Source organism: Oncorhynchus gorbuscha, linkage group LG10, assembly GCF_021184085.1.
Source record: "Oncorhynchus gorbuscha isolate QuinsamMale2020 ecotype Even-year linkage group LG10, OgorEven_v1.0, whole genome shotgun sequence".
Classification (NCBI taxonomy): domain Eukaryota; kingdom Metazoa; phylum Chordata; class Actinopteri; order Salmoniformes; family Salmonidae; genus Oncorhynchus; species Oncorhynchus gorbuscha.
This window is the reverse complement of record NC_060182.1, coordinates 74815437-74841490: the sequence shown is the minus strand read 5'-3', so window position 1 is coordinate 74841490 and position 26054 is coordinate 74815437. Positions and strand designations below refer to the sequence as shown.

General features: G+C 42.6%; 1 protein-coding gene across 5 annotated transcripts in view; it reads right to left on the bottom strand.

Moving 5' to 3' along the window:
* Positions 1-19355, bottom strand: part of LOC124046568 (phospholipid-transporting ATPase VD-like) — a 44552-nt gene extending 25197 nt beyond the window's left edge. For 2 of the 5 annotated variants that reach the window (XM_046367089.1, XM_046367090.1), the window contains exons 1-5: positions 10710-11396; positions 5125-5329; positions 4649-4734; positions 4434-4540; positions 1371-1502 (exon numbers count right to left, since the gene is read on the bottom strand). In XM_046367089.1, the coding sequence (XP_046223045.1) occupies positions 1371-1502; positions 4434-4540; positions 4649-4734; positions 5125-5329; positions 10710-11110 (931 nt within the window). In that variant the 5' untranslated portion in view covers positions 11111-11396. Of the gene's footprint in view, positions 1-1370; positions 1503-4433; positions 4541-4648; positions 4735-5124; positions 5330-10709; positions 11397-12600; positions 12796-13067; positions 13460-19022 lie in introns of those variants that run through there. The other 3 variants (XM_046367087.1, XM_046367086.1, XM_046367088.1) reach the window with 3 other exon arrangements.
* Between the last annotated feature and the right edge of the window lie 6699 nt (positions 19356-26054).

The window sequence follows — 26054 nt, the reverse complement described above, 5'->3', positions numbered from 1 at the left end:
GGTCAGGGCTGTGTGAAGACCACTCCAATACCTTGACTTTGTTGTCCTTAAGCCATTTTGCCACAACTTTGAAAGTATGGTTGGGGTCATTATCCATTTGGAAGAACCATTTGCGACAAAGCTTTAACTTCCTGACTGATGTCTTGATATGTTTCTTCAATATATCCACATTATTTTTCTACCTCATGATGCCATCTATTTTGTGAAGTGCACCAGTACCTCCTGCAGCAAAGCACCCCCACATGATGCTGCCACCCCCATGCTTCACGGTTGGGATGGTGTTCGGCTTGCCAGCCTCCCCCTTTTTCCTGCAAACATAACAATAGTCATTATGGCCAAACAGTTATATTTTTGTTTCATCAGACCAGAAGACATTTCTCCAAAAAGTACGATCTTTGTCCCCATGTGCAGTTGCAAACCATAGTCTGTCTTTTTTAATGGTGGTTTTGGAGCAGTGGTTTCTTCCTTGTTGAACGGCCTTTCAGGTTATGTCGATATAGGACTCGTTTACTGTGGATATAGATACTTTTGTATCCGTTTCCTCCAGCATCTTCCCAAGGTCCTTTGCTGTTGTACTGGGATTGATTTGCACTTCCCGCACCAAAGTACGTTCATCTCTAGGAGACAGAACGCGCCTCCTTCCTGAGCGGTATGACGGCTGCTTGGTCCCATGGTTTTTATACTTGCATACTATTGTTTGTACAGATGAATGTGGTACCTTCAGGCATTTGGAATTTGCTTCCAAGGATGAACCAGACTTGTGGAGATCTACAATTTATTTCTGAGGTCTTGGCTGATTTCTTTTGATTTTCCCATGATGTCAAGCAAAGAGGCACTGAGTGTGAAGGTAGGCCTTGAAATACATCCACAGGTACACCTCCAATTGACTCATATTATGTCAATTAGCCTATCAGAAGCTTCTAAAGCCATGACATAATTTTCTGGAATTTTCCTAGCTGTTTAAAGGCACAGTCAACTTAGTGTATGTAAACTTCTGACCCACTGGAATTGTAATACAGTGAATTATAAGTGAAATAATGTCTGTAAACAATTGTTTGAAAAATTACTTGTGGCATGCACAAAGTAGAAGTCCTAACCGACTTGCCAAAACAAGAAATTTGTGGAGTGGTTGAAAAACAAGTGTATGTAAAGTGTATGTAAACTTCCGACTTCAACTGTAGCTGTGGTAAAACAGCAAAGACCAAGAACTGTGTGGTAGGACAAGATAAGTAGTGTGTTCATATAGATTTGGCCAGCAAACACATACAGCTGTGGTCAGTTAAATTGAGAGCAATACAGACCTACTGTATAGCTGTGGTCGGACACATGTTTTCATATAGATGTGGTCAGTTATATTGATCAGTACGGACCTATAGCTGCAGTCAGACACATGATGACCAGCAGGACAACGCTCCACAGCACGTCCACGTTCAGCCTGCGCTCCAATTTACTGCGTTTATACCTCGGTCCATTGTTGTTCTTCATGGCTTTGGTCTCGTGACCTGCGTTCAAGATCACACAACACAACCATGGCTATATACACATGTAAATGTACATGTATGTGTGCTTTTACAGCAGACCAGTAGTGCAAAGTACTGAAGTAAAAATACTTTAAAGTACTACTTAAGTAGTATATTAGGTTATCTGTACTATTTATATTTGACAAGTTTTACTTCACAACATTCCTAAAGAAAATATGGTACTTTTTACTCCATACATTTTCCCTGACAACCAAAAGTACTCGTTACATTTTGAATACTTAGCAGGAAAGGAAAATAGTCAAATTCACACACTTATCAAGAGAACACATGGTCATCCCTACTGCCTGTGACTCTGGCTATGCGTTCATTTAAAAACAAGAAAATGGTGCCATCTGCTTTGCTTAATATTAGGAATTTTAAGTGATTTATACTTTTACTTTTCATAGTTAAGTATATTTTAGCAATTATGTTAACCTTTGATACTTAAAAGCAAATATTTTTAGACTTTTACTGAAGTAGTATTTTACTGGCTGAATTTCATGTTTACTTGAGTTACTTTCTATTGAGGCATTTATACTTTTACTCAAGTATGACAGTTGGGTACTTTTTACACTACTTCAGCAGACCTCGGTCAAAATACCGTATTTGTTTGTGGGTGACGAATAAACATGCAGAGGGGATAGTACCCTTACGGCATAACTCTACATACAATTCTACAACAGAGAAATTCTTTACAATAAAATAGCATAGGTATTGAAATGCAGTGCACAAGACGTCAAAAGCCTTCATTTTTGCTGCTGAAAAATGAAAGAAAACTCGATGAATGTCATATCGGCGGCGGCAGGGTAGCCTAGTGGTTAGAGCATTGGACTCGTAACCGGAAGGTTGCAAGTTTAAATCCCAGAGCTGACAAGGTACAAATCTGTCGTTCTGCCCCTGAACAGGCAGTTAAACCCACTGTTCCTAGGCCGTCAATGAAAATATGAATTTGTTCTTAACTGACTTGCGTAGTTAAATAAAGGTAAAAAAAATATATATATATATATATATATATACAGAGAGAGAGAGAACGCCATATATATATATATATATTCCCATTATTTTACTACAAAATCCATACAGGTATACAGTTACAGTACATCAGCTCTGGTACAATCAATGGATTTCTCTCTCTTTTATATATAGATAGATAGATAGATAGATAGATAGATAGATAGATAGATAGATAGATAGATAGATAGATAGATAGATAGATAGATAGATAGATAGATAGATAGATAGATAGATAGATAGATAGATAGATAGATAGATAGATAGATAGATAGATAGATAGATAGATAGATAGATAGATAGATAGATAGATAGATAGATAGATAGATAGATAGATAGATAGATAGATAGATAGATAGATAGATAGATAGATAGATAGATAGATAGATAGATAGATAGATAGAAAGAGAGAGAGAGAGAGAGAGAGAGAGAGAGAGAGAGAGAGAGAGAGAGAGAGAGAGAGAGAGAGAGAGAGAGAGAGAAATCCATTGATTGTACCAGAGCTGATGTACTGTAACTGTATACCTGTATGGATTTTGTAGTAAAATAATGGGAGCAGAAACCTTATGTGCCTGAGCAGACAGACTGGTTTAGCCTGCCGTGTTGTAGTCAGCCCTGCCTGACTATGTCTAGTGGGGACAGGAGCTAGGGGCAGGCTACATTCCTAGTAGCCAACTGATATAGATTATGGGGGCAGGACAATGTGGTAGTTCTCTCAACAGCCATTTTTCCATAAGGGCAGTATTATATAGGCTTTATGACAGAAGATTCAGGTTCAGTGTTATTGAGTACACGAGAGGCAGATAGTCTTTCCTGATCTGGTAACCTAACCAGATAAAACTCCAGACCTTATACGGTATGACTATATTAATCAGTTGTAAAAATATTTAATATGGGCTATGATGGGACCAGAGTTTTTCTAATCACGTCACATGGTTTTTAAAAAACTCCTGGAAAAACAAATGGCCTTGGGGAGGATGAAAACCCTGTAAAACTACAGAAACCTTGTACTTGATCATATGAATTATATTTTAAAAGAAGGACTAGGAATTTTCCTCTACAGACACACAGAAAGCAACATGATTTAGCAATAAAACTCACAGGGCTGAGCATGCTTTATACAGGTTTGCATCATGTAGTCCTGCCCTATGCAACTGTAGGCCTAATTTAAAATGAACTCACAGTCTACGTCAGCTAGTGTGTTTATTGATGAATTCCAGTTAATCATTTTGGATTAGCTAGGTTGCCTAGTCAGCAAAGGTTTGAATGTAAACCACATTTGATCCCATTCACATTTCTGACAAAGAAATGGGCTATAAATACACAATATTACCGCTCTGTTTACCCTGGCCAGAGGGACAGGGTGCATAGGTCAGATTATGCAGCCTACAGTTGATCAGATGGAAAAATTGTCTAGTTTCCATGCAATACTGCATGTCAGATTGCTAATGTTTAGGTGTATAGGCTGCTAACAAAAAATACAAAAAATAAAGAGTTTTTGCTTGTGTCTGTCTGGAGTAATGTGTTATCACGCTTGCTAAATAAGTACCGGAGGATAGTTGTGAGCGCACTTTGTGCATTGTACACAGCCCGCGTGACCAATGATTTCCGTGAATCCGATTGGTGAAGACACACAAAGAGCCTGAAGCAGCACTATGATGTGAAGGACAAAAATTGTACAAGAGTTGACAAATCATGAGGCAAATCGGTCTAAAAAAAACAGCACTTTGCCCGTCTTTTAACGATTTTCAAAGGTGCTAAACTGCCACAGTCCTGCTGGTTGTCCAGGTATAACTTGAAATATGATGAAAACCAGCTGTGGACACCCGGGTTGGATAATGGGATACTCCAAACCCTAGCAAGAGCTAGACCTGCGGAAAGAGGATTATTTCACCCTCTTACCTGCATAGACCACAATGCCTATGACGGTCTCCGTGTTGCGGATGGTGCAGCTTCGCAGAAGGAGGTTGTTGTTGTGTAAGCCCACACGAGCCTTACTGGGGTACTCCCTGTAGGAAACAAATAAGAAGAAATAATGAAGTTACCTATCCTTTCAAAAGTTTATAAAATGACGTCGGTCTTCATACAGTGTCTGTAGTCAATAAAACCAGACTCACATGAAACCTCGGAACCGGCTGAGGTCATTGTTGGGGTTCTCACATTCAATGCGGCTGTGGAAGTTCTCTGGAGTCAACTCAGAACCCTGAAACACATGACATGCACACTAAATATTTATGTAGTAATTTTCCCACTAGACCCAAGGACAATATTTGACCTAATCCCTATTGATGTTCTTCTTCCTTACACCATACTTTTACAGGATACATACAGCTTTTTACACAGATAAACAGTGCAGTTGCGTAATGCAGGTAAATTACGGCTTAGTGTGTCATGTTTTATCGAGCTTTTTATTGATTATTGTACCACTCCACCTTTAGCTGTACAATAAACGGCAGTGTTTTGTTTAGGCAGGGCGAGCCGCCCTGTCTCTTGCACGCTTGCTTTAAGAGACTTAAGCCTCAATTACTTCAAACACTGAAGTGCCATCATGATGATTTAATGATAACAGCAATAACCAATGAGAGCCACATACCTGTTGTGGCAGATCTCTGACCACTTGTCTCTGTTTGAGGTTGGTCTCCCCGTCCAGGTTGGCCGTCTCGATGTAGCAGACGCCGTGGGGGTCAGAGGAGTATAGCAGCAGCATGTCTGCAGGGATGATCTCATTACAGGACAGACGGACAAAGTCCCCCACATGGACGTCCTGCCAACGCTGGTCCACATACATCTGCCGTTTCCTATGGTAAAAAAGACCACCAGATAACCTGTTAACTGCTTGAGGGCAATGAGAGTGGGGCAATGTGCGTACTATCAAATATGATGAAGGCCTGAAGTCCCCCACTGTTGTTAAAACGTTGCTAACAATTAGAGGTCGACCGATTATGATTTTTCAACAATTTGAGTTTTATTTATTTATTTATTTGTAATAATGACAATTACAACGATACTGAATTAACACGTATTTTAATAAATCAATAAAATCAATTTAGCCTCAAATAAAAAAGTTGAAGTCTTTCAGTGAAATACAGAACCGCTCAGGATTTTATCGGGTGGCATCCCTAAGTCTAAATATTGCTATTACATTGTACAACCTTCAATGTTATGTTACGGTCTTTGTTAGGAATAAATGGTCTTCACACAGTTCGCAACGAGCCAGGCGACCCAAACTGCTGCATATACCCTGACTGCTTGCACGGAACATGAGAGAAGTGACACAATTTCCCTAGTTAAAAGAAACTCATGTTAGCAGGCAATATTAACTAAATATGCAGGTTTAAAAATATATACTTTGTATTGATTTTAAAGAAAGGCATTGATGTTTATGGTTAGGTACACATTGGTGCAACGACAGTGCTTTTTTCGCGAATGCGCTTGTTAAACCATCACCCGTTTGGAGAAGTAGGCTGTGATTCAATGAGAAATGAACAGGCACCGCATCGATTATATGCAACGCAGGACACGCTAGATAAACTAGTAATATCAACCATGTCTAGTTAACTAGTGATTATGTTAAGGTTGATTGTTTTTATAAGATAAGTTTAATGCTAGCTAGCAACTTACCTTGGCTTCTTACTGCACTCGCGTAACAGGTAGTCAGCCTGCCACGCAGGCTCCTCGTGGAGTGCAATGTAAGGCAGGTGGTTAGAGCGTTGGACTAGTAACCGGAAGGTTGCAAGATCGAATCCCAGAGCTAATAAGGTAAAAATCTTTTGTGCTGCCCCTGAACAAGGCAGTTAACCCACCGTTCCTAGGTAGTCATTGAAAATAATAATGTGTTCTTAACGGACTTGCCTAATTAAATAAAAGGTTAAAAAAACAAGAAAAATTGTCCACGATCGGTGTCCAAAAATGCAGATTACAGATTGTTATGAAAACTTGAAAATCGGCCCTAATTAAATCGGTGGACCTCTACTAACAATACCACAAAAAGACAACAAAATAACAGTTCCACACATATGAGCAGTATTCACACAAGCAAAGGAACATGTCCCTCTAAACAACCATGAAACCTTCCTAAACACAGACATGGTTACGTATTTTACATTGTAAAAACTCCAGGAAAGACCATTAACCCTGCACTTTTTTGTCTACATTTTGGTCAGTGACCTGTGTTTGGGTACACAGCAACATGCACAAGATGGATCCATGCCAACTGTAAGGTAGGGTAGGGTGGGTGTTGAGAAACAAGTCTTCAAGTCAATCAGAAGGAGTGAGTGAACACTCAGCTATGAGCCACAGTGTGTGAACACACCTCAAGGTTAATCATTTATTTGACTGTCCACCACCACCACCACCACCACCACCACCCTTTCCTGGCAGGAAAGAGACTGAGAAACAAATTACTGAGAAACAAATTACTGTAATACCGTGGTTTGTTATTCACCCAATATAAAAGATATGTTAAAGATGGTTGGTATGGATAGGCCCTAGGAAAGGGGTCGGCAACAGGCAGCCAGTGGTCCAAAATCAGCCCGCGAGTGATTTTTTTTGGCCCCCTAAAGTTTTTGGTAAAAAAATGACTCAAATCACCAGGAATTCAGCTAAAAATGATGAGTTTAATTTAGGAAATCTATTTCCAGAAATAAAAAAAGAGACGTGATTGTGTCTCAATGTAATCAAGGTACAAAATTATTATTTTCAAATACAGCCTCTTTTTGGGCTTAGTTGTGGTCAATTTGCAGTGTACAAATGATTATACAACACAAATGGTCACGCGGGAGAATTTATTTATTTTTATTTTTTATTTCACCTTTATTTAACCAGGTAGGCTAGTTGAGAACAGGTTCTCATTTGCAACTGCGACCTGGCCAAGATAAAGCATAGCAGTGTGAACAGACAACACAGAGTTAGTTACACATGAAGTAAACAATTAACAAGTCAATAACACAGTAGAAAAAAAAGGGGAGTCTATATACAATCTGTGCAAATGGCATGAGGAGGTAGGCGAATAATTCCAATATTGCAGATTAACACTGGAGTGATAAATGATCATGTACAGGTAGAGATATTGGTGTGCAAAAGAGCAGAAAAGTAAATAAATAAAAACTGTGGGGATGAGGTAGCTGAAAATGGGTGTGCTATTTACCAATAGATTATGTACAGCTGCAGCGATCGGTTAGCTGCTCAGCTAGCTGATGTTTGAAGTTGGTGAGGGAGATAACAGTCTCCAACTTCAGCGATTTTTGCAATTCGTTCCAGTCACAGGGAGCAGAGTACTGGAACGAAAGGCGGCCGAATGAGGTGTTGGCTTTAGGGATGATCAATGAGATACACCTGCTGGAGCGCGTGCTACGGATGGGTGTTGCCATCGTGACCAGTGAGCTGAGATAAGGCGGAGCTTTGCCTAGCATGGACTTGTAGATGACCTGGAGCCAGTGGGTCTGGCAATGAATATGTAGCGAGGGCCAGCCGACTAGAGCATACAGGTCGCAGTGGTGGGTAGTATAAGGTGCTTTAGTGACAAAACGGATGGCACTGTGATAAACTGCATCCAGTTTGCTGAGTAGAGTGTTGGAAGCAATTTTGTAGATGACGTCGCCGAAGTCGAGGATCGGTAGGATAGTCAGTTTTACTAGGGTAAGCTTGGCAGCGTGCGTGAAGGAGGCTTTGTTGCGGAATAGAAAGCCGATTCTTGATTTGATTTTCGATTGGAGATGTTTGATATGGGTCTGGAAGGAGAGTTTGCAGTCTAGCCAGACACCTAGGTACTTATAGGTGTCCACATATTCAAGGTCGGAGCCATCCAGTGTGGTGATGCTAGTCGGGCATGCGGGTGCAGGCAGCGATCGGTTGAAAAGCATGCATTTGGTTTTACTAGCGTTTAAGAGCAGTTGGAGGCCACGGAAGGAGTGTTGTATGGCATTGAAGCTCGATTGGAGGTTAGATAGCACAGTGTCCAATGACGGGCCGAAAGTGTATACAATGGTGTCGTCTGCGTAGAGGTGGATCAGGGAATCGCCCTGCCCTAAGGATTGTCTGACCTCAGTAAGCCTGAGGCTATGAACGATTGCATGGTGGGACATGTAGACCTAGGAGGAATAACCAATAGACTACCTTGACCACTCACTCCTAGTCTCCAGAAAAGGGGATAGATTTGATATGGGGTTAGCAACCCCATCCTGAGCAAAACGGATTATGATAAAGATACCTCAACAAGTGAGGACACAGCCATTGAACAATTAATTTCTCTTGTCAAGGCCTTATGTGCAGATAGACATGAGAGGAATTGAGTGAAATGTGTGTGTGTGTCCATCTCTCACATGGCACAATATTTATGTTTTACAACCACAGATGGTATAATTTAACCCCTTGTAATTAGAGATTGTCAACTTGTCCTACTTTCAGTTCAGCATATACAGTGTATTTATGAAGTATTGAGAACCCTCGACTTTTCAAATTTGTTACGTTACAGCTTTATTAAAAAATGGACGAAATTGTATTCATCAATCTACACACAATACCCCATCTAAAAATAGGTTTTTCTAAATGTAAAAAAAAATGAAATATCACATTAACATAAGTATTTAGACCCTTTACTCAGTACTTTGTTGAAGCACCTTTGGCAGTGATTACAGCCCAGAGTCTTCTTGGGTTTGACGCTACAAGCTTGGCACACCTGTATTTGGGGAGTTTCTCCCATTCTTCTCTATAGATCCTTTCAAATTCTTTCAGGTCACTCCAAAGATTTTTAATCAGGGCTCTGGCTGGGCCACTCAAGGACATTCAGAGACCTGTCCCGAAGCCACTCCTGCGTTGTCTTGGCTGTGTGCTTAGGGTCATTGTCCTATTGGAAGGGGAACCTTCGCCCCAGTCTGAGGTCCTGAGCAGGTTTGGATCAAGGATCTCTGTACTTTGCGCTGTTCATCCCCATCAATGATGTTGCCACCACCATGCTTCACCGTAGGGATGGTGCCAGGTTTCCTCCAGACGTGACGCTTGGTATTCAGGCCAAATAGTTCAATCTTGGTTTCTTCAGACCAGAGAATCTTGTTTCTCGTGGTCTGAGAGTCTTTAGGTGCCTTTTGGCAAACTCCAAGCGGGCTGTCATGTGCCTTTTACAGAGGAGTGGCTTCTGTCTTACCACTCTACCATAAATGCCAGATTGGTGGAGTGCTGCAGATATGAGAGAACCTTCCCAGATGGGAAAACCATCTCCACAGAGGAACTCTGGAGCTCTTTCAGAGTGACCATCGGGTTCTTGGTCACCAACCTTCTCCCCCGATTGCTCAGTTTGGCCAGGCGGCCAGCTCTAGGAAGAGTCTTGGTGGTTCCAAACTTTGTTTATTTAAGAATGATAGAGGCAAGGAAGGTTCAATGCTGCAGACATTTTTTGGTACCCTTCCCCAGATCCTCGCCTCGACTTAATCTTGTCTTGGAGGTCTACGGACAATTCCTTCGACCTCATGGCTTGGATTTTACTCTGACGTGCACTGTCGGACCTTATATAGACAGGTGTGTGCCTTTCTGAATCATGTCCAATCAATCAATGAATTTACACCAGGTGTACTCTAATCGTTGTAGAAACATCAAGGATGATCAAAGGAAACAAGATGCACCTGAGCTCAACTTCGAGTCTCATGTCAAAGGGTCTTAATTGTTATGTAAATAAGGTATTTCTGTTTTTAATACATTAGCAAAAAAATATAGAAAAACCTGTTTTCGCTTTGTCATTATGGGATATTGTGTTGAAATTGATGAGTAAAAAAATGTATTTAATCCATTTTAGAATAAGGCTGCAACGTAACAAAATGTGGATAAAGTGAATGGTTCTGAATACTTTCCGAAGGCACTGTACCTGATCTAGTTAGCATGTTTGTCAGTTTGATGGCACCATATACAACCCTCATAAGTATAAAGAAGAAGCTGCAGAACTACAGGTATGTACGTTTTGTTTACCTGTAAAAGTAGCTGTCACATAATTACTGGTCAGTTTGCTATATAGCTATCAGAATGTTAACCTGTAAACAGATCTCGTGCAACAGCCAGAACATTTCAAACCATTTTTCAGTTAGTTTACCCCATATAAGCAGTACTAATTCCATTTGAATTCCATTTGCTCCCATTCAGAGATAACAAACAACCCTATGTTCTACTAAAATTTACACTGAGTGTATTTACCTGCTGTAAATCTCACAGACCAGTCCGTTTATGAACTTGTCCGACTTGTGTTTCCTGTAGTCTTCCCAAAGATCCTTTACTGCCGTCACTGCCAGCACCAGGAGAATGGGAATAATGCTGATTTCGGGCTGGAAGGCATTGACCACTGGAACAAAGTTCAGAGCTGCCAGGAATATGAAATAGATATTGGCAAAGCGGTGGAGTTGTTCGAACAGGTTCTTGGGGATAAATGAGAGGAAGGAGTACTTGGTGGTGGTCACCTTGTTGCTGCTGTATGACTTGAGGATTTCCGTCAGCTCTTCATCCTCTGTGAGGGAGGATACCACCGTCCTCCTCTTCCTCCCCAGTCGGTCCTTCGGACAGGAACGTTGTCCTTGGACCGGCCGCTCCAAGCTGTACATGACTCCTAAGCCCAGTGAAAGACTCCACCAGTTAAAATCCAAAGGGTTTACTTATTGGTCAACCCTTGTATCTCTCTCCTGCATTTCCAGCCACTCGTGACCGACCGAGCTCTGCATCTAGATTCAAATGCCCACTCTGTTTTACTGTCATCGTCTATCATGATCCAGGATGTTGAGTCGCCAGGGTGAAGTTTAGATAGAAAGACAGCTACTTTGCCGGGGAAAGCTTCGTTTCTGTCATGGTGGAGAGTATCTCTCCGAAACTTCACTAACACTACACCTCACTGCCTTAGAGACCAATAGAGCCACTCCTCCATGTCATAAACAAACTCAAAGTTGAACTTTTATGACTTTCTATGAAATAGGATTGAGAAACCCTTGACATCACAAAGGAATGGGTAACTGAGCAAGCCCAGATTATCTGTGCTGTATATATGATGCTCTTTATACCACATACAGTCACACAGACAACTGAATCTACAATAACCAACATTTAATCCAGTGTAAGGATCACCGGTCCTCAGCATCAGGCTCTCTCTAGAAAAGATGTTCATATTTGGTATGCTAATGGTAATACAGAACTGTAGACTGTATCATGTAAATTTCTACTTCACCTTTGATCCTACTGTTACAGGAAGTCCCCGTATGCAATTCATGAGTCTTTTCTCATTTGGGCAAAAGTCCATCCTCCACCTTCTCTACTCCTTCGTTACTCAAAAACCGATAAGTGGTTGAGGAGATGTCAATTTGTTAGTAGGCAAACGAAAGAGTGTCCTCCCCTCCTTGATAACCACCTTTCATTGAGGATAGTCATGTGTATCCTACCGGAGTCCTACAAAATCTGTCACACCCCCCCTGAATCACATTTTGTTTTGTCAGTGGAGAAAAGCATGCCCACATGTTTTATCTATAAAATGTCTTGCACAACTAATGTCATTTGTTTTGATCACGTTACACATGTATTTTGGGATCCACCCCTGTAAACGTAATTTGCCTGATGACGCACAAGATGAGAAGGAGAGTCTAATTTCATACAAGCACATTTTCGTTCACGTTTCCTCTTCTCGCTACCGCTCCTCAATAACCCTTGAACTTTTTCAAATGGAGGCGAGACAGAGAGAGGACGCAGGAGTTGAGCAAATTCAATTGCGAAAAGGCCATGGTGCTTTGGTGCTGATTAACACAGAGGACTGTGGGATATGAAGTTTGTGTTCAAGATGTTTTAAGACCTTCAGTTTGAATACTAGCCATCATAAAATCAATATACCTATGTCGTAATGCATCTAGTAACTAAGGATATTTTAGTAGAACAATGTTACACAATAGTAATAATTACCATAACTTACTCCGCTTGTGTATTGTGTAATAACAAAAACACTCAACTCCATAACTATGTATGAAGTAGTATGTAACAACACAGTGACTGTTGTTGATCTATTCCCCGTATGAAGGATAAACCCTGGCCATTGTTGTCCAGCCGGCCCACTCACCCGCTGTACACTGTAACGATGTTGTTGTTGACCTTCTGGTCAAAGCGGTAGCGGCGGTAGTCCTCCAGGGCATCCTTGATGGCGATGACGATGAGCACCACTACCAGGGGAATCATGGTGATCTCTTTCTGAAAGGCCTCCACCACTGGGATCCAGTTCAGCATCACCAGGAACAGGAAGTACAGGTTGGCCACCCTGAGGAGGAGGGGCTTGATAAATCCCACATCGACTCTCAGCCCCTAAGGCTACCTGTACACTTATGGGCGCTCTGCAGTCTCCATTTGGCATCTGCTTGTTTTGAGTTAATTCACAACAAACCTAATTCCATGATTACAATAAAGTGACTCCTATGCACTCCTGCTCGAGTTGAAGTCATTTCCCAACATCAACAAACATGATTGCCTGATTGTAATCAGGTATGGCCCATCCCCAGTGTAAATCAGCATGAGGTTAGGTATTCCGCTCACCTGTGGAATTGCTGGAACAGGTTCATGGGAATGAAGCTCAGAAGGCTGTACTTGGTGGTGCGGATTATGTTGCCCTGGCATCCCTTGGAGATGCTGTGGTACTCTTGCTGGTGGCGTCCGTGCCGGGCGATGACCGTCCTCCATTTGCCAGTGAGCAGCTGTGTGTTGTGGAGCACTGGGGAACTCTTGGTAGGTGGGGCGGCAGTGGCCGAGTACTGGCCTCGACCTGAATCTGCGGCAACCAGCTGCTGCCAGCGGCGTCTCACCCAGTGGATCTGCTCCATAGGCCCAGTGGCCAGGGCACCCTACACCCAGAACCCTGCACCCTCCCTTGGCCTGGGTGGCCAGACCTGGTCTTCTGTTGCCTTAGGGCTGCTTACAGTGCTGTTTTTCTGAAACAAATACAAAACAGTAATCAGAAAGGTTTCAAAAGTAGTGACCTTGTGGAGAAAGTGAGAAAGTAGGATAGATAGTAGGCAATAGTCCATGAGATAAGCAGTGATTAAGTGACACCTATGACCAATTGTTTTAGGCAATACTCCCAACCCCTTTCTCAGGCCTGTATTTAAAGGGCAATAACTTCTAGTTCAAAATAGACCCTCACCTTGTACTTCTGACACCAATATATCCGTCACCTATACTCCCTCTCCGGCCTCTAGGTCATCAGGCTGCTGATTATCCTGCACACCTGTTACTCTCGCGCACCTGCGCCTCACGACACTCACCTGGACTCCACCATCACCTCCTTGATTATCTTCCCTATATCTGTCACTCCCCTTGGTTCTTTCCTCAGGTCTTATTAGCACTGCTTTCATGTCGGTGCGTTGTTTGTGTTTCGTGTTCATTGTTTATTTTATTTATTAATACACTCACTCCCTGAACTTGCTTCCCCACTCTCAGTGCACTCGTTACAATATCATTACTTCCACTACTGACGGGAATGGTCTGTGCACGCTGACATGGTCGCCAGGTGTACGGCGCTTCCTCAGACACATTGGTGAGGCTGGCTTCTGGGTTAAGCGGGCGTGTGTCAAGAAGCAGTGCTGCTTGACTGGGTCGTGCTTCGGAGGACACTTGGCTCTCGACCTTCGCCTCTCCCTAGTCCGTACGGGAGTTGCAGCGATGGGACAGGACTGTAACTACCAATTGGATACCACGAAATTGGGGATAAAAAGGGGTCAAATAAAGAAATGACAATAATATGGTTGTCTGTAGGTTATTTCTGCTACGTTGAAACTTTCTCAGGATCTGTTTTCAGCAGCCTCTTAACTATCTCAAACTTATTTTCACCTGTAATTCATTATCTAAACAGCAGAAGGTTGGAAAAACTCCTAAATTACACGTGGAAATATACAACTTATGAAGGGGCGCCCCTCACTGGGGAGATTTTTTAGCTAAACATTTTCTATATTGTGTAGAAAGAAACAGTGCCTTAATTGCTAATGACAACCATGTACTGTTGACAATGATGTTAAAGTTGTCTTGGGAAGATTATGCTACTTGTACCTACTAAGAGAGGCCGCTCAGCATGTGTGGAACAACCCTACACAATCAATTAGGGCCCCCCTCAAAGAAGTGTGCAATCATCACAGACATTGATGTATCAGGTTAATAATATAGACTGTTTGTGTTGATTAGAGTACACTTGACTGGCTCCACCACCTGACCTATTTACCATAAAACAATTATTTACTTTTTCAAGTTTTTCACTTGAAGGCTCTTCTACGCCAAGACTGCCAGTGTCTCAATGCTTTGAAATACTTGCTTTCCTTTGTCATAATCATGTTCCTGTCTTCTAAATAAGAGAAGGTAATGCAGTGAAGCTATATTGTGGCTCTATTGTAAGGCAAGGTAGACTGTAACACTAGCCTAGATATCTCTAAACCCAATGCTTTCCTATCAGTGAGAACTAGGGAGTAGGAAACCAGGAGGCTTCTAAAAAGAGATACCCATAACCCAATGTGACAGAAGTTGTCCCTTCTCCCCATTGTAAATGTCAGATTTTATCAGGCTCGGTATGCATGAGTCATGAGCCCATCTCAAGAAAATATGGTGGATTAGGCTAAACTGGTGTAGATACAGTATGTCTACTCATTCTCAGGAATGTGGATTTGACACACATGAGACAGAGGTTCCTGAAGCTATACTGAACAAAAATATGAATGCATGTTTCATGAGCTGAAATAAGATAATCCATCCACCTGACAGGTGTAGCATATCAAGAAGTGAATTAAACAGCATGTTCAGTACACAGGTGTACCTTGTGCTGGGGACAATAAAAGGCCACTCTGTTTCTAATAAATCATCTGAGACCTGTACTATCAGCCTCCCGTGTCTGCATCTTGGTCATATCCTGAGTCGTGATGAGATGTCTAAAAGTTTGAGGGAGCATGCAATTGGCATGTTGACTGCAGGAATGTCCACCAGAGCTGTTGCCAGAGAATTGAATGTTAATATCTCTACCATAAGTCACCTCCAACGTCATTTTAGAGAATATGGCAGTACAATTAACCGGATTCACAACCACACACGATGTGGGCGAGCGGTTTGTTGATGTCAACATTGTGACATCAGCGGTGGGGTGGGGTTATAGTATGGGCAGGCATAAACTATGGACAATGAACACAATTGCATTTTATCAATGGCAATTTGAATGCACAGAGATACCGTGACGAGATCCTGAGGCCCATTGTCGTGCCATTCATCCAACGATAGCACCTCATGTTTCAGCATGATAATGCACAGCCCCATGTCGCAAGGATCTGTAAGGATTAACATGTACGACAGCGTGTTCCTCTTCCCGCCAATATCCAGCAACTTTGCACAGCTATTGAAGAGCAGTGGGACAACATTCCACAGGCCACAATCAACAGCCTGATCAACTCAATCCGAAGGAGATGTCACGCTGCATGAGGCAAAAGGTGGTCACACCAGATACTGACTGGTTTTCTAATCCACGTCCCAACTTTTTTTTAAAGGTATCTGTGACCAACAGATGCATATCTGTATTCCCAGTTATGTGAAATCCATAGATTAGGGGCTAATGAATTTATTTAAATTGACTGATTTCCTTAATTGACTGATTTATTACAGATCACCATTAGCTGCTGCCTCCTGGGGTCCAAACACATTAAACAAAAGATAAAACAGTACAACATTTACAATTATTACACCAATACATATCTATAATACAAAAATGTATAATACCACCATACAACAATATTACAATGTGCATGTGTGTAGAGTGTGTGTGTATGAACTGTTAGTCAGTCAAATCTTTGACATGGTTGCATTTATATTTTTGTTCAGTCACTAACAATACTGTATAACTTAAGAGCACATTATAAAAACCGGTCATTTTAGCAACATTAATTCTGTGAGTTTAGGTTTATTTGTGCAACAACATAACAGTCTCACATAACAGTGAGACCCAGCCGTAGCATAGGCCTACTACAACAGGAAAAGCTGTTGAAAAGCTATCAATGCTGACTAACAAAGTCTAGAGCAGAGTTGGACTGAAAACCTACAGGACGGTAGCTCTCCAGGAACAAGATTGGAGAACCCCGGTCTAGATGAACTGAGAGGATCCAGGATAGAGCTACCAGGCATAGACTACTAAGGCCTATAGCTTTACACAATGTTGAGTGACATCTCAAACAATAAGGCTCCTGGAGGATGCCCCCATTCCACTGAGGAGCTACTTAGCATAATATAGAGAAACAAAAATATAAACACAACTTGTAAAGTGTTGGTCCCATGTTTCCTGAGCTGAAATAAAATATCCTAGAAATGTTCCAAACACACAAAAAGCTTATTTCTCTGGTATATAAATGTGTCTACATTCCTGTTAGTGAGCATTTCTAATTTGCTCTAGATAATCCATCCACCTGACAGGTTTGGCATATCAAGAAGCTGATTAAACAGCATGAACATTACACAGGTGCACCTTGTGCCAGGGACAATAAAATGCCACTCTTAAATGTGCAGTTTTGTCACCCAACACAATGCCACAGATATCTCAATTTTGAAGGAGAAATTGGTATGTTGACTGCAGGAATGTCCACCAGAGATGATGCCAGAGAATGTAATGTTCATTTCTCTACCATAAGCCGCTTCCAACATCATTTTAGAGAATTTGGCAGTACAAACAATAGCCTCACAAGTGCAGACCACTTGTAACCACGCCAGCCCAGGACCTCTACATCCAGCTTCTTCACCTGTGGTATCATCTGAGACCAGCCACCCAGACAGCTGATGAAACTGTGGACTATTCTGTCTGTAATAAACCCCTTTTGTGGGGAAAACTCATTCTGATTGGCTGGGCTTCCCTGTGGGTGGGCCTATGCCCTCCCAGGCCCACCCATGGATGTGGAATCCATAGATTAGGGCATAATTCATGTATTTTAATTGACCGATTTCCTTGTATGAACTGTAACTCAGTAAAATCATTGAAATTGTTGCATGTTGCGTTCATATTTTTGTTCAGTATACTTACAGTAACCAGTAAATCAACTCTAGTCCTTTTACTTTGTTGACTAAATTAATACTATACTACCAACAAGACATTGGTTGACAGGCTGCTAACCCACAGGTCAGAAAAAGCACAAGTGAAACCATCAAGATACTACAGCATTGTATGCTAGATCTTATCAACACAGAATAATATAAACGTTCTATTTGAATCTTGTTCCGCTATGTGTACACAAAACCTTCATGATCCTTGAGAAAATAATTGCCACTAAGAGGAACTGAATGTAGTTCCAGAGAAAAGAAGAACTATGTTTACGGGCAAATCCAAGTGACACTGACTCAGATTTTTCACTTTAAAATGCCTTACAAATTGTTAAACGTAGTCCTTGTGCATAGTTTTATGGTTTGTTTAACTTTGCAATCATTGGTTTTTGTTTGACATACATTTTAAAGTGAAAAATCATTTTTACTGTGGCATTTCCTTTATGCGCCACTCAACTCAGACATCACAACTACTCTGAGGTTACTCACTCACACGCCCTTGTGAGATGCCTAAACAGCTAGCAAGACAGGCCAGTATATGCCCTTGGCTGAGTGTGTGCTGTATTAAAGCTCAACAATAGAGTATCCTTCATGTGTTCCTTGATTTCCCAGTTAATGTTTTTTTTTGGTAGGCTACTTCAGTTCATTCTAGTGTGAACTGTGTAGCCTAGGCCTAGTTCTGGGAGAGGCCTTTCATTCATATATTACTGGGCTAAAAGGTAGACTTATAAAGTAGTTCATAAACTACTATACGTTTACATATAGTTTATACATCTGTAAAACAACATAGCCTGGACTAGAAGATACAAGCACATTTCTTTTCTATTGATATAATGACATATTTTCAAAGACAGGCTAATGTGTCTGTCATTTTCTTTACTTTATGAAAAAAATAATTGTACCCCCCCTATTCAACTGGCAAATCAAGGTGTTTTACAACAGCCTGCATACCCTGGCCTACAGCTCTCCAGGAACAGGATTTTCTCAAACTGGTGTGTACAGTGAAAGAGAAAACAAATCATTTTTTTAAATCCACACAATGTATTCTGCTGTGTAGAATTGTCATATCCTTCACCACAGTGTGCACAATGACAATGTCCCCATTTAGGAGATACTTTGTCATTCATGCATGATGACATGGGCCAGGTGTGTTGTTGCGATGAAGCCAAGGAGGCCAAAAAACAAAATTTACAAATGTAGCTAACTAGGCGTAGCTACAAGGGCATAATACTTTTACCGGAAATACAGTAGTTTACAACGATAGATCACAGATTTTAGCTAATTCAGTTTGGGGTTGGTATTTTTGTACCATTTTTTTCTTTATTGCAGCCGAATTGATTTGAACGAAACGTAGCCTAACGAATCCAGTAACTTTATATGTTGTTACCATGGCTGCCTATAAAGTTAAAAAAACAAACATGCATAAATGTGTCAAGAACTTACCCTGTAATATTCATTGTTCGCTGTGCTGAGGGCAGAGAGCTGTGAGTCGTAAAACAAAACACAAATACAATCTGTAGTGGATCACATCACATTACCTGTTTTGAGAATTTACATTAGATAAAGCAGGCCTACTCATACTTGCGCGAATATATTTCAAAAAGAACATCACTTGCGCAGCATCATGAATCACGAGATAACAGTGCTGTTCCAGGGTATAAAAAGACGAGCTGAACGCCACTACCCACAAGAGATGGGTGGTTCATTCAGTAACATTTTTTTATTATTTATTTCAGGCCTGCCTAACGATGTTACTGTAATGAAATAGACAGTGTGTGAAACACTTCTTCGATTAGGTTTAACGGGGGTTGGCATCCGATAGATATTGCATTACCGCCACCTACTGGACTGGAGTATAACGCGCTTATACTTTTCTTGAAACAATAAACACAATAAAATAATAAAAAATGTATACCATCTAACCATACACTAAAAACACACCACCATCCTCCACTATTTCAATCTATCTAGTCCTACCTCAGGCCAACAGCCTGAAAGGAGGGCACACCACCAGTCAACACACCCTGTAACTTTTCTGACTTAAAGTCTTGTACACCCAAATACTTCTCTGCAGCTGTCACCACAACCTTAATTTTCTGTGACTTATGTTCCATCCCTGCAGTACAGTTGATAACCATTGGTATAAATGCTAAAAATCCAATCTTACTGAAGCATATATCACTTGTTGGCCTGTCCCTCTGTACTGGTAACGATCTACTACTCACCACTCCTCTCAGGATCCCTCCCCCTTGACCCATCTTCCTCTACTTCAAATCAAATTTGATTGGTCACACACACATGGTTAGCAGATGTTAATGCGAGTGTAGCAAAATCCGTAGCAAAATCTTATTCCTCTCAAATTTTGTGCACGAATTTGTTTACATCCCTATTAGTGAGCATTTCTCCTTTGCCAATATTATCCATCCACCTGACAGGTGTGACATATCAAGAAGCTGATAAAACAGCATGATCATTACACAGGTGCACCTTGAGCTGGGAGCAATAAAAGGCCACTTTAAAATGTGCAATTTTGTCACACAACACAAGGAGTATTTTGGTCTGTAATAAAGCCTTTTTGTTAGGAAAAACTCATTCTGATTGGCTGGGCCTAGCTGCCAAGTGGGTGGACCTATGCCCTCCCAGGCCCACCGATGGCTGTACCCAGCCGCAATCATTTTCCTTATATGAACTGTAACTCAGTAAAATCTTTGAAATTGTTGCATGTTACGTTTATATTTTTGTTCAGTATAGATAGATGATGTTATTAGCCACATGCACAGGGTCTCAGATGTATTTGCAGGGTGTAGTGAAATTCTTAAGCGCCGAGCTCCAACAGTGCAGGTCAAAGAGAAGTGAATGAAACTATAATACAAAATATAATGTATACATATTTACAACTGTAACAATGATACATGTCCATTGCGGAGTGGGGGAAGGGTAAATGTCCATTGGGGGGGGTAGAATGACTGGGGGGGCAAGAGGGGGAGCCTAATGGTGGCTATTCAGCAGCCTGGTGGTAGAAGCTATTGGCCAATCTGTCAGTTTTTGCCATGATGCTGCCACGTTCTGACCTTAGTTCCTTTGTTTTGTCTTTTGTTTTAGTATGATCAGGGCGTGAGTTGGATGGGTTGTCTATGTTAGTTTTTCTATGATTTTCTATTTCTGTGTTTGGCCTGATATGGTTCTCAATCAGAGGCAGCTGTCAATCGTTGTCCCTGATTAAGAACCATATTTAGGTAGGCTGTCTTCTTTTGTGTTTTGTGGGTGGTTATTTTCAGTCTTTGTGTGTCTGCACCAGACAGAACTGTTTCGGTTTTCACTTTGTTGATTTGTAATTTGAAGTGTTCAGTTTGGATTATTATTAAATAAGATGAACACTAACCACGCTGCGCTTTGGTCCTCTCCTTCTTCCACCTCTGAATGCCGTTACAGAACCACCCACCAAAAAAGGACCAAGCAGTGTGGTAATGGGCAGCAGTGGTCGCAGAACTCCTGGACAGGGGAGCGAGATCTGGACTATGTCACAACTTGGGAGGAGATAGACAGGTGGTCGGTTGACCCAGGGAGAGAGCCGTAGCCCGCCTGGGATTCTCTGGAGCAGTGTGAGGAGGGATACTGGCGAATGAAATCAGCACGGCGGCGAGGAAGGAAGCTCGAGAGGCATCCCCAAAAATGTATTGGGGGTGGGCACATGGGGAGTGTGGCGAGTTCAGGTAGGAGACCTGCGCCAACTTCCCGTGCTTTCCGGAGAGAGAGGGACCATGAGGTGCACGGTGTCCCCGGTGCGTGTGCATAGCCCTGTGCGGTACATCCCAGCTCCTCGTATCGGCCGGGCTAGAGTGGGCATCGAGCCAGGTGCCATGAAGCCGGCTCAGCGCATTTGGTCTCCAGTGCGTCTCCTTGGGCCGGTGTACATGGCACCAGCCCTACGCATGGTGTCCCCGGTTCGCCAGCACAGCCCAGTGTGGGCTATTCCACCTCGCCGCACTGGCCTGGCTATGGGGAGCATTCAAACAGGTAGGGTTGGGCAGGCTCGGTGCTCGAGACCTCCCGTGCGCCTTCACGGTCCGGTCTATCCGGTGCCACCTCCATGTACCAGCCCTCCGGTGGCAGCCCCACGCACCAGGCTGTCTCTCCATCTTCTGCCTACGGGTGCTCTCGCCTGTCCCGCGCTGCCAGAGCCTTCCTCCTGCCGGCGATGCTGGAATCGCCCTTCACTCCGGAGCTGCCGGAATCGCCCTTCACTCCGAAGCTGCCGGAGTCTCCCGCCTGTCCGGCGATGCCGGAGTCTCCCGTCCATTCGGGACCCATGGCTAGGGTCCCCAGTCGGGAGGTCGGCGGCGAGGGTCGCCGCTCGTAAGAGGCCACTGGGGCGGTTGAGGAGGCGGACAAAAACTGTGGCGAAGTGGGGTCCATGTCCCGTGCCAGAGCTGCCACCGCGGACAGACACCCACCCAGACCCTCCCCTATAGGTTTATGTTTTGCGGCCGGAGTCCCCCGGGGGGGTTGTCTATGTTAGTTTTTCTATGATTTTCTATTTCTGTGTTTGGCCTGATATGGTTCTCAATCAGAGGCAGCTGTCAATCGTTGTCCCTGATTGAGAACCATATTTAGGTAGCCTGTGTTTTGTGGGTGGTTATTTCCAGTCTTTGTGTGTCTGCACCAGACAGAACTGTTTCGATTTTCACTTTGCTGTTTTGTAATTTGAAGTGTTCAGTTTGGATTATTATTAAATAAGATGAACACTAACCACGCTGCGCTTTGGTCCTCTCCTTCTTCCACCTGAATGCCATTACAGTTGCTTCTATACTGCCTGCGTCTGAGTGATGGAAGCGGGGAGAACAGGCTGTGTCTTGGGTGGCTGAGGTCCTTGATGATCTTTTTGGCCTTCCTGCGACAACTGGTGTTGTAGGAGTCCTGGAGGGCAAGAAGTTTTACAGAGAGTGGTACACTCAGCCGAACGCACCTTTGGGTGCACCACCCTCTGTAGAGCCTTGTGGTGGAGTTGCCCTACCAGGCTGTGATGCAGTCCGACAGCATGCTCTCGATGGTGCTCCTATAAAACCCTAATGGCCCTCGGGGACAGGCCAAATTTCGTCAACCTCCTGAGGGGGGAGTGCCCAGCCTGGTTCCTCCTAAAGTCCACAATCAGCTCCTTTGTTTTGGTTGAGGGAGAGGTTATTTACCTGACATCACGCCGTCAGAGTGCCTACCTCCTCCCTGTAGGTCCTTTCGTCATTGATGGTAATTGGGCCTACTACTGTCGTGTTGTCAGCAAACTTGATGACGTCGTTAGGCTATACTGTAGCTAGCGACCTACACCTAATAATTATAATCAAATATCATTCCCATCAGAATAAAGAAAAACAGGATGCAACAGTCATAAAGTATAAATGTGTATTATTTTGAACATACTATTTATTAAAATAGTACTCACCTAAAGGAATGGGTAATTGTTTACAAGTTGATAGCTAGGAAGCACTCTTTCCACTGTGCTAAGTAGGGATCAAATTTGTTGAGTAAAGGGGACTTGAGTGCTGAAAATCTAAACTTAAACATAATTAACCAGAATATTTGAAAAACAAACATAATTGGATGGCAAGATCCATCAGACACCCTTTTAAACTATTGTGTGATATGTTTGTTGAATATGTAATATAGTGAAAGAAAATGGTAGAGATATATCAATATACAGTGCATTCGGAAAGTATTCAAACCCCTTAACTTTTTCCACACGTTACAGCCTTATTCTAAAATGGATTAAATACATTATTTTTCCTCATCAATCTACATACAATGACCTATAATGACAAAATGAAAACAGGTTTTTATAATTGTTAGCATATATATTAAAAATACAAATACCTTATTTACATAAGTATTCAGACCCTTTTATGAGACTAAAATTGAGCTCAGGTGTATCCTGTTTCCATTGATCATCCTTGAGGTGTTTCTACAACTTGATTGGAGTCCACCTGTGGTAAATTCAATTGATTGGACATTATTTGGAAAGGCACACACCTGTTTTATTTTTTTATTTTATTTTTTATTTCACCTTTAGTTAACCAGGTAGGCTAGTTGAGAACAAGTTCTCATTTGCAACTGCGACCTGGCCAAGGTAAAGCATAGCAATTTGACACATACAACAACACGGAGTTACACATAGAATAAACAAAACATAGTCAATAATATAGTAGAACAAAAGAAAACAAAAAGTCTACATACAGTGAATGAAAATGAGTTAAGATAAGGGAGTTAAGGCAATAAATAGGCCATGGTGGCAAAGTAATTACAATATAGCAATTAAACACTGGAATGGTCCATGCGCAGAAGATGACTGTGCAAGTAGAGATACTGGGGTGCAAAGGAGCAAGATAAATAAATAGATACAATATGGGGATGAGGTAGGTAGATATATGGGCTGTTTACAGATGGGCTATGTACAGGTGCAGTGATCTGTGAGCTACTCTGACAGCTTGTGTTTAAAGCTAGTGAGGGAGATATGAGTCTCCAGCTTCAGAGATTTTTCCAGTTCGTTCCAGTCGTTGGCAGCAGAGAATTGGAAGGAAAGACGACCAAAGGAGGAATTGTCTTTGGGGGTGACCAGTGAGATATACCTGCTGGAGCGCGTGCTACGGGTGGGTGCTGTATGGTGACCAGTAAGCTGAGATAAGGCGGGGCTTTACCTAGCAAATACATATGTGAATAACCTGTAGCCAGTGGGTTTAGCGACGAGTATGAAGCGAGGGCCAACCAATGAGAGCTTACAGGTCGCAATGGTGGGTAGTGTATGGGGCTTTGGTGACAAAACGGATGGCACTGTGATAGACTGCATCCAGTTTGTTGAGTAGAGTGTAGAGTATTTTATAGATTACATCACCGAAGTCGAGGATGGGTAGGATGGTCAGTTTTACGAGGGTATGTTTGGCAGCAGGAGTGAAGGATGCTTTGTTGCTATATAGGAAGCCAATTCTAGATTTAATTTTGGATTGGAGATGCTTAATGTGAGTCTGGAAGGAGAGTTTACAGTCTAACCAGACACCTAGGTATTTGTAGTTGTCCACATATTCTAAGTCAGAGCCGTCCAGAGTAGTGATGCTGGACGGGCGAGCAGGTGCGGGTAGTGATCGGTTGAATAGCATGCATTTAATTTTACTTGCGTTTAAGAGCAGTTGGAGGCCACGGAAGGAGAGTTGTATGGCATTTAAGCTTGTCTGGAGGTTAGTTAACACAGTGTCCAAAGAGGGGCCAGAAGTATACAGAATGGTGTCGTCTGCGTGGAGGTGTATCAGAGAATCACCAGTAGCAAGGGCAACATCATTGATGTATACAGAGAAGAGAGTTGGCCCGAGGATTGAACCCTGTGGCTCCCTCATAGAGACTGCCAGAGGTCCGGACAACAGGCCCTCCGATTTGACACACTGCACACTATCAGAGAAGTAGTTGGTAAACCAGGCGAGGCATCAGGCAAACCTGTGTATATACTGTAAGGTCCCACAGTTGACAGTGGATGTCAGAGCAAAAACCAAGACATGAGGGCGAAGGAATTGTCCGTAGAGCTCCGAGATCGGATTGTGTCGAGGCACAGATCTGGGGAAGGGTACCAAAACATTTCTGCAGCATTGAAGGTCCCCTAGAACACAGAGGCCTCCATAATTCTTAAATGGAAGAAGTTTGGAACTACCAAGACTCTTTCTGGAACTGGCCAAACTGAGCAATCGGGGGAGGGAGGTGACCAAGATCCCGATGGTTACTCTAGAGCTCTGTCAAAGTTCCTCTGTGGGGATGGGAGAAACTTCAAGAAGGACAACCATCTTTGCTGCACTCCATCAATCAGGCCTTTATGGTAGAGTTGCCAGACAGAAGCCACTCCTCAGTAAAATGCATGACAGCACCCTTGGAATTTGCTGAAAGGCACCCAAAGTACTCTGACGAGTCAGGATCGAGTCAAAGATCAACGGAGCAAAGTACAGAGAGATCCTTGATGAAGAGTGCTCTGGACCTGAGACTGGGAGCGAAGGTTCACCTTCCAACAGAACAACAACCCTAAGCAAATAGCCAAGACAGCGCAGGATTGGCTTCAGGACAAGTCTCTGAATGTTCTTGAGTGGCTCAGCCAGAGCCAAGACTTGAACGTGATCTAACATCTCTGGAGAGACCTGAAAATAGCTGTGCAGCGACAAGCCCCATTCAACCTGACAGAGCTTGAGAGGATCTACAGAGGAGAATGGGAGAAACTCCCCAAATACAGGTATGCCAAACGTGTAGCGTCATACCAAAGAAGACTCGAGGCTGAAATCGTTGCCAAAGGTGCTTCAACAAAGTACTGAGTAAAGGGCCTGAATACTCTGAACACCTCCAAAACAAAGGTCATGTGGTTTGGTAAGAAGAATGCCCCTCTCCCCACAGGTGTGATTACTACCTCTGAGGGTTTAGAGATTGAGGTAGTCACCTCATACAAGTTCTTGGGAGTAT